Raw genomic sequence first — 15274 nt, forward strand, 5'->3', positions numbered from 1 at the left:
GCTTTGCCCCATGAGTTGATAACAAAACTACGACTCTAAATGATTTGTCTTCAAGTATTACCACTTGATACATAAGCACCACAAGCATTTAATTAGAGGACTTCATTAAGCTCATTTGTTTCTTTCCTTGACTCTCTAATCATTGATGCTCAGAGCCTTGTGAGGGAGTGCTTTTTGCACTTGAGCCTAACCTTGACTTCTAAATGTTTTGTTTTCAAGCTTTTTGCTTGATACATAAACACCACAAGTACTTAACAATGGAATTGTTATTGGTACTCAGAACCTTCAGCTTTCTCGTTCTTTCCCTTTTTCTTTTCTTGCTTTAATTTGTAATTGCTTCTTCAAAGTTTTCATGATTTCCAAAGATTTCACAAAAATATCCTAGATGAAAACTTCAATTAAATAAAATCTAATGCAATTAAGCCACAAATAATCATACTAGCCTTCCAATACTTGTATGCACATGCTAAGTTCTTCTTTAATGACTTTGTTTGTTTATGATCATGATGCTTTATTGCTTTGAACTTTACAAAACTGAAGTTGGTAGTCATAATGGCATAACAACATGTTACATATCAAAATTCAAGCTATGCTTATTCATACCACACATGCATACAGAGAATATAAAGACAATCATGCAATTTAAAGTGCTGGAAACAAATGAGAGGAAAAAGAACTTTACAACCTTGTAAGTCATCTTCTCTATTATTGTCATTTTCCTCCCATTCTTCTCCTTCTTCCCATACCAATACTCAAAATGCTTTCTCATCCTCAAGCAACAATTAGAACAATGGCTATGGGGCTAAGATGGATCATGAATATCTTACACAATGAAATGTTAGTAGCACATGTGTTTTAAGCAAGCAAAATTAAAGATAACAATCAAGGCACAAAGGACAGAGACATTGTGATTGCAAACATAAGAAGGTGTGCATGATACATGGCATAAAAGATAAGTGGCACACCAAACTTAGTGTGACACTTTCACTTGGAATTGATGCATGTATCTAGTAAGGATTGGAACCCAATTTTGTTGCATAGCAACACCAAACTTATAATTCAATCATATGTCAATTTATTTGAATTAAAACTAAGCAAATGAAATTGTTATATGTTAAATACAGTCACCAAGCTAAGAATCTGTCATGAATAAGGATCTCTTGGTGATGTATTAGCAAAACAAGTGAAAGTATTAAAAACAAAGAAATAACTAAAGTAAACAGAATAACAAAGTGTCAAACCAAAAGAAAATTAACACTGCAAAGGCATTATGGTTATGCAGACAAGTGGTGTTGCTGGATTTCTTGCATAGAGAATTAAGTGGCACACCAAACTTAGAATCTCAGTGTGACACTTTAGAATTGATGCAATCATCTAGAGGGATTGAAAACAAAGTGTTGCACGGCAACACCAAACTTAGAATGTAACCATATGCCAATTTATTGAATTTAAACAAAGCAAAGAAAGAAAACAAAGTAAAGAAGAGAAATGTTACCTACGGTTGACATGTTGTTCACTTTCTTCCTCTTCTTCCAGTTTGTTAAGAGGAATGACCTCAAGGGGGGGAGAAGATTCAGCTACTGTCCCTTGTCTTGGCCTCTCCTCAGCAAGCTTCCTTTTGTACATGGCTTGATTGATCTTGCTTGCTGGATCAGGGACAGGATTGGTGTTCTTGCTAGTTGCCTTCACTTCTTTGGATTCAAGACTTGGTTGCTGTGTGATTATTGGAGTTTTGTCTTCATCCAGAGCCTTTTGAATTGGTGGTTCCATAAGCCCTTCCTCTATGCACTTCTCTGATTCAATTGAGTATGACTTCTCTTGATTGTCTTCCTCACTTTCTTGTTCTTCCACTCCTTTCTTTGCACTCAACATTTGACTTAATAGCTCTTTCATGGAGGAGGTTTGTTGATCTTCCCAACATCTCTTCATCTCCTCTTCATTTCTCTTAATCACAAACTCGGTTGTTGAGACTTTTTGGTCCAGGGGAGTTTGAGGAGGTTGTGAGTGTTCAGGTTCTCTTGTCATCTCAAGTGCAGTTTCAGGTTCCAATATTTTCACCACCTCTTCTTTTTTTGCAATATCACTTGACACAGGGACCTTGTGTTCTTGTTTTTCCATTTTCTCCTTCCTTGCATTCAACAATTGTTCTCCCAGCACTTCCATATTTTTGAGGGAGTTCTTTAATCTCTGTTCCACCTCCTTACATTTTTCAAACATTATCTCAAGCTATGAGAGGCCTTGGTTCATGGAAGTTTGTGTGGGTGGTAAGTTTTGAAAGGGGCTTTCTGTTGAAGCATGGTCAAGTGACAACATCTCTGGATAAATATCATATGGAGTATTAGAATTCCCCTCCCAGCCACCATTAGAATCATGACTTGCATCATTTTGTGGTGGAGGGAAATATCCCATATGATTTTCTTGCTCATCTTGTGTTTCTGAAGCAAATCTCCATAGATTGGAGTGCTTAGAATTTGTATTTTCTTGGTGATATTCCCAGCCACCATTAGAGATTGGTGATGGTGGGTAATATCCCATAGAATTTTGTTTGACCATAAGATGAGTTGAACTCCATTTGAATTTTGTAAAACGCAATATCAATGAAAATTGAAATTACTCATATCAGAGATGAGAATTTCTTAGTGAGGTAAAAACTCAAACACCTTGGTTTCAATCTAAAACAGAAAACAAAAATAAAAAAAATGCTTGATCTAGAATTCTCACCCACTTAATCATTGTTCATCTAAATCAATCCCCGGCAACGGCGCCAAAAACTTGATGGGTTAGAAACGGAATTCCAACACCTAAACTCACCGGCAAATGTACCGGGTTGCATCAAGTAGTAATAACTCACAAGAGTGAGGTCGATCCCACAGGGATTGATGGATCAAGCAATTTTAGTGGGTAATTAGTTTAGTCAAGCTAACATTGGTGAGTGATAATTGATGCAGCAGAAAGTAAATGACAAGAGAATTTAAAGTGCAGAAAGTAAATTGGACAGAAACTTAAAGAGCAAGAAATGTAAATTGCAGAAACTTAAATGACAAGAAATCTAAATTGCAGTGAATGTAAAGGGGAGTGGGTGCTGGAAATTAAAGAAAACAATAGATCATTGGAAATTTAAATTGCAGGAAGAATAAAGGAAATTGGGTGCGGGAAATTAAAACAGAATTAAAACAAGAGATTGCAAAGTGTAATCAATCAGAGAAGTGGAAAGATGAAATAAGATGCAGCAGATTCAAACAGAAATGGAAAATTGTTTGAAGAAACAAAGCAGAAAGAAACTTAGCTCAATTGTAAAATTTAAAAGAGAATTTGAAGATCCAAGAAAAGCAATGAGCTCAAGAAGCAGATCTGGATCTCAATTCTCCCTTGATCAAACAGAAAATGAATTTGCAGAAGAAATATAAATGAAACAGCAAATGAAATTTAGATCCAATTCCTTGATTCTCATAATGATGCGGAAGAAGAACAAAGATGAATTTTAGATTAAGAATTGAAACAAAATTCCTTCAATCTCAATCAAAAATTTCAAACAAAAATCAGAAGTTCTAATGAAAACTAGAGAGTACAAAGCTCCCTATTGGAGCCCGCCTTCTAATGAAATGAAATTGATGCCTTTATATAGGCTTTACAAAGTGAAAATGAAAATGAAAATGAAAGTGAAATTAAAAACAAATTACAATTAAATGAAATTCCTATTTTAACTATCTCTTGTGCCTTTGAGTGATGATAATGGGCTTAGCTTGCTTTGGATTTGAGGAAGAATGGATCCGGATGGCCTTGGTTCAATTGGTAAAGAATTGAATTTAAATGGAATTTTGGTTGAATTTTTTTAGCCCATAGGTGTTGCTCCCAGGACAAGGCTCGGTTCATGGGGAGAGCGCAGCATTGGTGCTTGTTTCCTTGGCCCTTTTGGTGTGTGACAAGGCTTGGCAAGACAAGGGGGGAGTGGCGCATCATAGCGCTCGGTTGCCCACAAGAGCGCAGCATCCCCTTTGTCTCTAGTGTGCACTCCTAGTTCGAATCCTGGTGGGGACATTGCTGGCCAATTTCTTTGTATTTTCATAAGGAGAGAGCACGACAAAGCTCTCTAAGTGAGCGCTGAGCTCTCCAAGTGAGCGCTACTTCCTTGGCTTTCCCTTGGTCTCCCTCTTCGAATCTTGGTGGTTGCACTTTGGTCTATTTTTGCTTGTTTTTAGTTTTTAAAGATGCCTTTCACTTGTCACTCAATTTTGTGTCAAATATGGATTGCCATATATCGTTGGAAATCTCTGAATGTCAGCTTTCTAACGCAACTAGAAGCACATCAATTGGACGTCCGTAGCTCAAGTTATGGCCCTTTAAAGGAGGCATGGTCATGCTGTGAGCGCCCAAGTTTAACTTAGCAAAAATTCTTGCTTCCAAGCCGAATTTTCTTCACGATAAAGCTCTGCTCTTGGCATTAACTGAGCTTTGTGTGCTGATTGTCAAGCTTCCTTGATTTGGTCATGGGCCACGCTTTTAAAAGCGTGGCCTAAGGCTCCAAAGTGTGCTCCAACTTCAAAGTGTGCCCCCAAAATGCTTTTTTTTCCTCCTTTTTAGCTTATTTTGTGCTTTTTTACTTCTTTTTCTTCTTATTTCCTACAAAATTTTTCAAATCAAAAGATCAAAGAAATATAACATTTAAGCACAAAAGAATGCAATATTTAAGCACTAATTATCAATTTCTTGTATGAAAAAGCATAGAAAAACATGACATGATGACATGTCATCATAACCTTTCAAAATCTCATATATTCTTGCCAAATACAATATTATTATGCCTTTTTTCTTTAAAGAAACCATTGAATGGAAGAACCGTTGGTAAAACGATGAGGTTCTCTTATAATATGTAGGACTTTTTATGATAATAAAATAAAAATAAAAATCAAGAAATAATGTGTATATTTAAGTTAATTTTAATCTTTTTTTAATAACCAGATTTGTCATAACGTAACTGATAAACAATAACAGTTAATACGGATTAAATATGTTTTGAGTATGCTATACATTTTATGACTTTATACGAAATAATATTAGTTTTAATTTATATATTTATTATTGGGTATTAAAAATAAAAAGTATTTATATCGTTACAATTTTTCAAACCTTCCTCAACTCTGACCGTGATTAGGCCTAAAAGATCACCTACCTCATTGAAAATAATGTAATCTAATCAATTTTTATCTGATAGTGCTATACACTCGCATAATCATAGGAGAATTAACTTTAGCGAGATAACAATGTAGTATTTAGTTACCACATGAGTATTTGTATATATAGAATTATCAATCAATTATGTATGGCTTCTGATGAAAATAATATATTCAATATGGATATTGTTTGTTAGGTAAAAGATAAGAAATTGACAAAGAAAATTAATTACAACGGGTATATTTATTTTAAAAAATATTTTTTTATATAATACTATAAAAAATATTATTCTCACCCTGAATTACTACAGGTTCAACTTCCATCGACAGCGGTAGAATGCTTAAATTGAGACATTTTTAGACTATAATATTTGTCAAACAAATAATTAATGAAATACTCGTCCATACTTTCTCATTTTGAGTACATTTATACATAAAAAAGAGTTGAAAAAGCAAAAGCAATAAAAATGATGATTTTTATAATTTTGTGTGGCTATTTATATATAGAAGACCAGAAGACCATGATTATCTAACAAAATTAATTTTATTTATTGCATTCAATTTGAATAAGTAAAAAATCATCTTATTTTATTTTAGTCCTTAATTCACATGATTTAAATTTAGCTCAATATATATGATTTGATTTGATTTAATTATTAGTGAAAAAATATGTTGAGAACCTATTTTATGCATAGATTTGTTATTTTAATAATTAATTAATTAATACAGATAATTAATATAATTAATTTGATTTAATAAATTAAAAAATAAATTAAAAAATACTAACAGAATATTAAAAGAAATAAATTAAAAAATACTACCAAATCAAATTGATATAAATTATAATAAATTATGTGATATTTAAATATCTAATCAAATCAATTAGTTGATATAGTTAATTTATCATAATAAATTACATTTAATGAGTTAAAAGAGACAAATCGCTAAACACTCTCATAAGCATGTCACATCAACTTCATCATTAAATGCAAAAACTTGATTTTTATATAATAGAATAGATAATAAATAGAATATATGAGAATATGATATGTGATATATTTTAATTATAAAATTGGTATTATATAATAGATTTTTTCTGAATCCTTATTGCTTGTTCGTTGCTAATTTTTACATAATTATTTAATAATTTCTACCTATGAAACTATCAACTACCTAATATTATGATTTAATTAATAAGAATGATGACATTAATATTTTTTTATAAGTCTTGTTATTATTTATAGTTAGGAAATAGTCATAAATAAATTTATTTTCTTAATGAATGTTAATTTTGTTGTCAAATTTTATATTACTTTTAGAATTTTAGCGTAATTGAGTCTAATTTCTATATTTTGAAATGAATTTATTCGAAAAAATTAATATATAAATCACATTATTATTGCAAAATTATATTTTTTTAACATAATTAGTGGTACTTATTTGAACCATTAAATTTAACTTCTAATAATATTAAAGTTAACCTATTTTATTATCTTGTGCCTTGAAAGAATTTACACGACTGACATAAAAAGATAACAATTGAAAAAAAAATTATTACAATGAGTATATTCTTTTTAACAAATATTCTTCTATCTAATACTATAGAATATTACATTGGCCACTTTGAATTATACATACATAAAGAAAAAAAAAGAAGAGTTGAAATAGCAAGAGCGATAAAAATCACAATTCTTATAATTTTGTGTGGCCATCTATATATAGTAGACCAGACAACTATAATTATCTAACATAATTAATTTGTATTTATTGCACTCAACTTGAATAAGTAAGGAATTATTTTATTTTAATTTTGTCCTTAATTCACATTATTTGAATTTAGCTCAATATATATAATTTGATTTGATTTGATTTGATTTGATTTGATTATTAGTTAAAAATATCTCAGTTGTCTATTTTATTAATAGATTTATTATTTTAATGACTAATAAATTAATCAAATTAATTAATTAGTACACACAATAAATTTGGTTTAATAAATTAAAAAATACTAACAGAATATTAAAATAAATAAATTAGAAAATACTATCAGATCAAATTGATATAAATTATAATAAATTATATGATATTTAAATATTTAATAAAATCAATTAGTTGATATAGTTAGTTTATCGTAATAACTTGTATTTAATGAGTTAAAAGAAATAAATTGAGAAACACTCTCAGAAACATGTCACATAAACTCCATCATTAAGTGTCAGAAATCCAATTTTTATATAATAGAATAGACTACATGAATTATTTTAGTATATTTATACTGCGGTAGTTATGGTAATTATAATATTTTAAAAAATATTATTAAAATTAAAAAAAATAAAAAAAAATATTCAATAATAAAAAATTTTATTTTATCTTTAAAAAAAAATCTAAAATTGAGTAGATCAAAATTCAATCACGATAATAACCCAAATGAAGTCCATAATAACCATAGGACGGGGCTAAGGCCGCCAATTTGGATAAAGTATGAAATCGATATTCTAGTCAAAAAGACTAAAAAAGAACGAGTATATTTTGAGGTGCAGCTCAGGTACAGAGAAGGGGGTGAAGTTTCAGAAATAGTAAGCCAAATGAGAGGCATACCAAGAGGCAGCCATCAAGAGATAGCATTGAAGAGTGGCATTCATATGTGCGTGTACGGTATTCCCCAAGTCCTCGCCATAGTGAATCGAAGCCCCTAACAAACTACCCAACCATTCCGCTTCCTCTCCTATAAAATTGTATGTTGTACACACTCACGTTCATCAAGCCGTCACAGACTCACATCACAGTACACATTATTCGAGAGATTTTGAACTCACCATTCCCCTTCCCCTTCCCCTTCCCCCTCCGTAACCAAGTAGGGCCGCTGGGCCACCACTCCGATAATCTCAGGTCTCACCTCACCCCCCTCTCTCTCTCTCTCTCACACACACACACGCACATCCTGTGTTTTTTATTCATTCTGTTAACGACATTCTTCTTGATGTATAACTAACTCAGAATCAGAGGCATGGTTGATACTTGACGGTTCTCTCTCCCTCGCCAACACCATCACCAACACCACTCTCCCTCTCTTCATTTCTCCACGTAAACCTCTGTTCATTCTCTAATACGATTGTTTTCATAGTTTGCGAAAGCTCTGCTTATCTACTGTTTTATTCAGATCGATAATAATTTATTCGCTTTCTGCTATCAATTGTTCGTTCTTGTGACTTGCATTGCCACATTCTCTTTTATCAACTCGTGTTTAACTCTTTCCGTGCTTCAACTACTAGATTAAGTAATTCTGCATGCTATTTCCTTATACTACTCTGCATTATCGTTACTTCAAGATCAACTTATGCTAATCTCTACTTAGGTTTGCTGAAATTTATTATGATACCTTATTATTTCTTCAGATGATGTTTACTCACCTTGAACATAAAAGAGAGACTAGCGTTATGCTTAGAAAATACAATGGTGCAAAATGTATTATTATTATTATCTAATTTTGAAAGAAATCAATCTCTATCTTAAAAAATAGGGGGGAGTCTAATTAAATTTTACTGAATTAAGTGAGTGTAGTTTTCATATATTATTCAGTAATTTCATTGCAGGTTTAGCGGTTAATATGTTTAATAAAATGAGCCTATATATAGGGAAATGATTACTTTTTGTGGCATATAAATTTCTTGACCACAGTAAGCTTCTTAGAAAACATTTAGAGGATCTTATCAAGCATTTTTTTCCCTCTGAACAAGTGGTTCTTGTAACAGTGTTGATCATATGGCTCCCAATCCAAGAGTTGTTCAGGCCTTTAATGCTATGAAGGCATTAGGAATTTCAGCTGAAGAGGTGAAGCCGGTGTTGGCAGAGTTGTTAAGAGTCTACGATAAAAATTGGGAACTTATTGAAGAGGACAATTATCGGACACTTGTAGATGCATACTTTGACTTCAAAGAAGATAAGGTTCCTCCAACTATATTAAAAAAATTTTAGAAATGAGCTTATTTGTATTGTTTCATTCTTTTTCTTCTTTTATTTTTTAAATTTTATTTTAAGTAGTATTGACTTACCTTTCATTTCTAAGTTATACTATGAGATAGAAAAAGTGGTAGTTGAATTATTGGAAGTTGTCACTGAGAGTGTTTACATCTTCAGAAACAAACACAAATGAACTGAATAAATTATCACCACTAGGGATCCAATTAAATACTGATGTGAAAATTTTCAATTCATGACCACAACGGTTTATCTCATAATGTAGCTTCCTTACCTGTGAAAAGGAAGGAGAAATGAAAGTTATTTTTAAGGATAAAATACTAAATTAGTCTCTTATGTTTGGGCATAATCCTATTTTGGTTCTTAAGGTTTAAAGTATCTTATTTGAATTCAAAAAAATTTCATTTAGCTTCAATGTAGTCTCACCGTGAGGTCAAAGTTAAATAATTAACGGAATGTCCTATATAACAGCACTACAAGAATAAGGTCGATAATCTAGAGAACAAGTACAAGCTCCAAAGACACAACATCAACTGTGATGCATTAATACATTTATTTATCATTTTACTTAGTTCTATAGAAAATATTTTATTTAAATGGTAAGAAGAATGATAAATAAATGTATTAATACATCTATGGTTGATTTTGTGTTTCTAGAGTCTGTACTTGTTCTCCAAATTATCGATCGTGTTCTTATACTGTCATATAGGATATTCCGTTAATTATTTAACTTTGATGTCACGGTGAGACTACATTGAAGTTAAATGAAACCTTTTTGGATTCAAATAGGACACTTTAATCTTTAAAAACCAAAACAGGATTACGTCCAAACATAGGAGACGAATTTAGTAGTTTATCCTTATTTATATTTTCATACTTGTTCTTGCTGACAACATTGTTCGGTAATAGGCTTAGGATAGATATACTGAGATATTAGAAGAGGCAAATATAAAACAAATTTTAGAACATCAATTACTTTAATCAACAGTTGATTAACACATCACATTCTTAATATTTTATTAATTTTTGTACACACATAAGTATATATGAGTCATTACACTCTGCATAAAAATGATAAAGAATATGAATACATAGATTATTATATTTTTCAACTCTTTACAATTTTATATCAAAATAAACAATATAATTTCTACTGTATTTTTGTTTTTGTTGTTTTTGCTGATTCTGTTAGGTATTAGTTTTTAAGGGCATTCTATGAATGTTGGTTACATGATGAATAAAAAGTTGTTGGTACCTTCGATATAAAACTGCAAATTTATTTAGAGAAAAAAAAAATACATAGACTAGATAAAATTTGTCTAACTTTTCACCGCAATACAAATATCAATAGAGACACAAGTTTTTTTTGTGTTTTCTTTGTCTTTTTATTTTTTCTCTTTTATTTTGAAACGCTTACTAAATACTATCTTTTGGATTATGCATTAAGGAGTCAACCATATTACGTAGACACAAATATATGATTATTAATTTTATAGCTGGTTTTTTAGTGTGTATGTAAAATTTTTTATAGGAATATGATATATTTTTGAACAATCATATTATGTGTATACTAAAAATTAACTATTAAATCAGCTACTCATATAAATATAATACATATTTGAATGTGAAATATATATGGAGAATATATGAAACAACATAGATGAATATACACAAATATATAATAATTGATTGGGACTGAATTTTAGTATGTAGATAGCATTTTTTATTTTCTAAACTAACCTAGCAAATAGCAATGTAGTTGGTCAAAACTACATGTGATTGATTAAAGTTTTTAAAAAATTGTGACATCAATTTAGTTTATGGACAAAAGAAATTACATATGTTATGTTAGTCTTGGCAAAATTTGTGAAATTAATTTGGTTTTTAAAAGGCATATGTATTATTCATGTGGTTCTTGAAAAAATGATCTTCTACATCACTTTTATCCTTAAAGATGCATTTGGTTTTACATGTAGTTTTAGAGACATTATTTTTTTATTTAGAGATTAAACTGATATGATTTATAATTGTTTGAAGCAATATATTGAACTTACAAATCCTTTCTCAAACTATTGCTGTATATTTTTATAGTTACCTTGTTATATTCAAATAGGGAACAGATGCTAAGAAAAAAGTGTCTGTCAATTTTCATGCTCGAGAAAGACCAAAACAGAAGCTGCACTTGATAGATGATGATGATGATGATAACCAGGTTTTGTCAACAACAAACAAGTCGAGCCAAAAGTTATCCATTGCAGATAGGAAAACACCTCCAGGTAATTCTTCACAAGAAATCATTGAGCCATCTCAAGCTTCTAAGCAAGATAGCAAGCCGAGAACTAGTTCAGAAGCATCACATGCAAGGTTGATGAAGGTAGAAAGGGTTTCCAGTTCACCATGCAACGCACCTAAATATAGAAAAACGTATTACGACATAGCACCATCTTCAGGGCACTCTGTTGATTATGAGAAAGAGCTAGTGAAACCCAGAACTAAGAAACCAAAGTTACAGACTCAGCCTATTTCAACAAATCATGACGGTAATCATGTTAATCTGTTAATTTTTCTCATTTCTAAATTATATTAAAAGAAATTGCTCGAGGTTTGCAGAGTGGTATGTAGAATGTAGGTTTGAGAGTTAAAAGTAGGAGGTCACATATCACTAGTTGCGTGGTTTTGATTGTCTCCATCTTGCAATGTTTTGTGGAGATGATGGGTGCTTTACAGATTTATGAGGAGCAGCTTTCTTCTGTCTCTCTAATGAAGCTCTACACATAGTAGGTCAAAATTTATGATGCAAGCAAGGGACTAACAGTGCACTTCAAGAGCAGCTGTTTCCTAAAGGAGAAAATCTTAATGCTTGCTATAGAAATATTCATATTCACTCATTGATGGCTATTGAGTAAATTTACATCTTTCATTGTCAGCACTCAAACTTTCATTGTTAGAAATAGTATTTAGTATCAAGTCACAGCAGCTGTAGAGAGGGGACTAACACCAAAAGCTGATAAGTGTTTTCTATCATGATGATATTTTGAAACGTTAAATGGTTCAGTCAAACATATCAAACTATCTAACAGTTTGCAATTCATAGAAGTATCCACCTTCTACCATAAGTGAATAAGGAGGCTCAACTAAGCAAAGTATATCAAACTGAAGGTTTCTAATTAAAAGCGATGAAGAAATCTTCTTAAAACTTTAACACGAACAATTAAATAGGAATTAGCTATGTACAAATTTTTTTTAATAAGGCCACCTACATCAAAGATTCCTGTTGCCGAACTCATACAATGAGATGAATTTTGGCTGTTATTGTTTCATGTGTTCAACTTGGTTTAATATATATATAAAACAAAGATTGTTATTTAACTTCTTGCTGATTTTAGGATTATTTGATGCTTCCTCATCATGCAATAATAATGCCACAACTAGCACGGGAAATATCACTATTGCTTCTTCACCCCGTGGAGAAGTTAAATTGTCTTTAAACTGCAACTCTGCCTTGGCTCAACCGGACTTCTGTAATCCTAATTTGGATACTGTGATGAAGTTCATGGAGGAGAAGTACCTTAGCTCTTGCATGACTCAGGATCCTCAGTTTTCAATGGTGAAGCTACTAAATGGTTTATGCAGGAGCTATCTGATGTTGGGACATAAAAAACGTTCAAATTTCAGATCTTCTTCCAGCAACTTGGCAGTTACTCAAGATGAAAGGAGTTCCTCTCAGTTTATCAATGACATAACAAGAGGTTCAGAAAAGGTGAAAATCCCATTAATAGATGAAAATGGCAGTGAGGACTTGCCAAAATTTAATTATATACCGCAAAATATAATATACCAAAGTGCTAATGTAAATATTTCATTGGCTCGAATTTCGGATGAGGGTTGCTGTTCTGATTGTTCAGGCAACTGTCTTTCTGCTTCACTGCCTTGTGCATGTGCCCGTGAAACTGGTGGAGAGTTTGCTTACACTCCTGAAGGTGTGTTGAAAGAAGAGTTTCTTAAAGCTTGCATTTCCATGAAGAATGAACCTCAAGATCGTCATTTCGTGTATTGTCAAGAGTGCCCATTGGAGAAGTCTAAGAATGAGTTCATGCCCGAACAATGCAAAGGGCATATGGTTAGGAAGTTTATCAAAGAATGCTGGAGGAAATGTGGTTGTGACATGCGGTGTGGAAATCGAGTAGTACAAAGAGGTATAAGATGCAAATTGCAGGTAAGTTAATATTCTCTAGCTATATGTACAGATTTTACGCATACATTAATCATGTATTGTGTCGTACAAACACGAAGTAACATATACTATCACTTTAATAGTCAAATTAGTTTATTAAAGATAACATTCTAAGATTTTTTTTTAATCAAATTGGTCCTTTAAAAATTACAAATTAATCATATTTGTCTTTTAGTCATTTCATTAATAATTTTTTTTCAAAGATTAATGTTGTAAAACGTTAATTGATAACACATATAATACCTGATATGTCTAATTAGATATTGACCAAATATGTTTATGAAAATTTATTAATTTAGTCATTTTTCCAATTACAAAAATCTTATTCTTAATATGACCTAGTGACTAAATTGATAGATTTTCGTAAACATATTTAGTCAATAGCTAATTGAACATGTTATGTGTCATGTATGTTATCAGTTAACATTTTACATTATCAATCGTTGACGAAATTGTGAGTGGAGTAACTGAAGGACCGATATAATTAATTTGTAATTTTTGAAGGACCAATTTGATTGAAAAAAATTTTCAAGAACGAATTTGAAAAATACCTTATCTTTTAGGGACTAATTTGATTATTAACCCATATACTATCTATCTATAAATATATGTTATTCAACTTATTTTAAAAAAAAAAATACTAGAGTACTATTAGAATTTATTATTTTTGTCTATCCGTTAGTCATCAATGTTTAAAAGTATAGGATAAAGTATATTGTTGGATTACTAGACTAAAAGAATTGAGTTGATGATTAAGTAATAGCCAAAATTAATAAATTTTGATGGCTCTCTAACATTTTTCTATTTTTAATATGTATTTTATATTTCAACATATATTTTGTGCGAGTTGTTAATTTGGTAGCTAATTTTTAGTATACACATAATATAGTTGTTGATTAAATTATAATATATGCAATTTTAGAAATTTTATGTATTGAATATTAAAAAAATACTAGAAAATTAGCAGAATTTAGCTAATAGTTAGCTAGCAATATTCAAAAAGTGTAGGCTAAAAATATATTGTTAAATTGTCATACTAAAAATATTAGACTGATCACTAGAAGTGCTGACCAAAAATAATAAATTCTATTGGTCTTAAATTTTTCTTATTACAATCATGCTGTGTATATACAAAAAATTAGTCACCAAATTAGAATATATGTTGAAATACATATTGAAGATATTATATAGTTATAGTTTAATTATTCTCTCAATTCCTATAGTTTCATTAAATTTTCATTTGATCCTTATACTTTTTTTTTTATTATGTCTCTATAACATATTATATTTTATTAAATTTCTGTCGTGACAAAAATGTTAGAATGAATGGAATATTATGTTAAACAAAATGAATATGCCTAACACTTGACTGAATTTCGTTGATTCTAACGTTTTTGTTACGGTAGATAGCGTTTGTTTTGAGGTACTGAGACAGAGACTGGGAGACTGAGACTCAGTATCATGTTTGTTGGTGGTACTAAAATTTCTGTCTCTGTCCCCAAAATTTCAGTATTTTAGTACCTCCAAAAAGTAGAGATACCGGGAATTAAAATTTTTAGAGATGAAGACTAAAACTATAATAATATTTTATACCTAAAATATCCTCATTTCAATTAATTAATACCAATTTTACCCTTTGTGCAAATTAAATTAGAGTTTCATTTTTATTTCAATTTTTGTCTCCTACTTTGTACCAAAGAGAATACTGAGAATTATTTCAATCTGTCTCTTAGTTTCTTAGTCTTTGTCTCTCAGTCTCAGTCTTTCCGTCTTTGTCTCTCCACCAAACGCTATCATAAAGACTTAGTTACAAAATCTGATATGGTATAAGGATCCAATTAAAAAAAATATAGGAATTTAATTAAAATTTTAGTAAAATTAGGACCTACAA

General features: G+C 30.7%; 1 protein-coding gene across 1 annotated transcript in view; it reads left to right on the top strand.

The window, feature by feature from the left end:
• The window catches only part of LOC107646442 (histone-lysine N-methyltransferase SUVR4), a 9074-nt gene continuing 1535 nt past the window's right edge, over window positions 7736-15274 (top strand). The window contains exons 1-5 of the mRNA XM_021104106.1: window positions 7736-8060; window positions 8169-8255; window positions 8924-9116; window positions 11263-11689; window positions 12536-13365. Of these exons, the coding sequence (XP_020959765.1) occupies window positions 8934-9116; window positions 11263-11689; window positions 12536-13365 (1440 nt within the window). The 5' untranslated portion in view covers window positions 7736-8060; window positions 8169-8255; window positions 8924-8933. The remainder of the gene's footprint in view (window positions 8061-8168; window positions 8256-8923; window positions 9117-11262; window positions 11690-12535; window positions 13366-15274) is intronic.

Source organism: Arachis ipaensis, chromosome B06 (assembly GCF_000816755.2).
Source record: "Arachis ipaensis cultivar K30076 chromosome B06, Araip1.1, whole genome shotgun sequence".
NCBI classification, from domain to species: domain Eukaryota; kingdom Viridiplantae; phylum Streptophyta; class Magnoliopsida; order Fabales; family Fabaceae; genus Arachis; species Arachis ipaensis.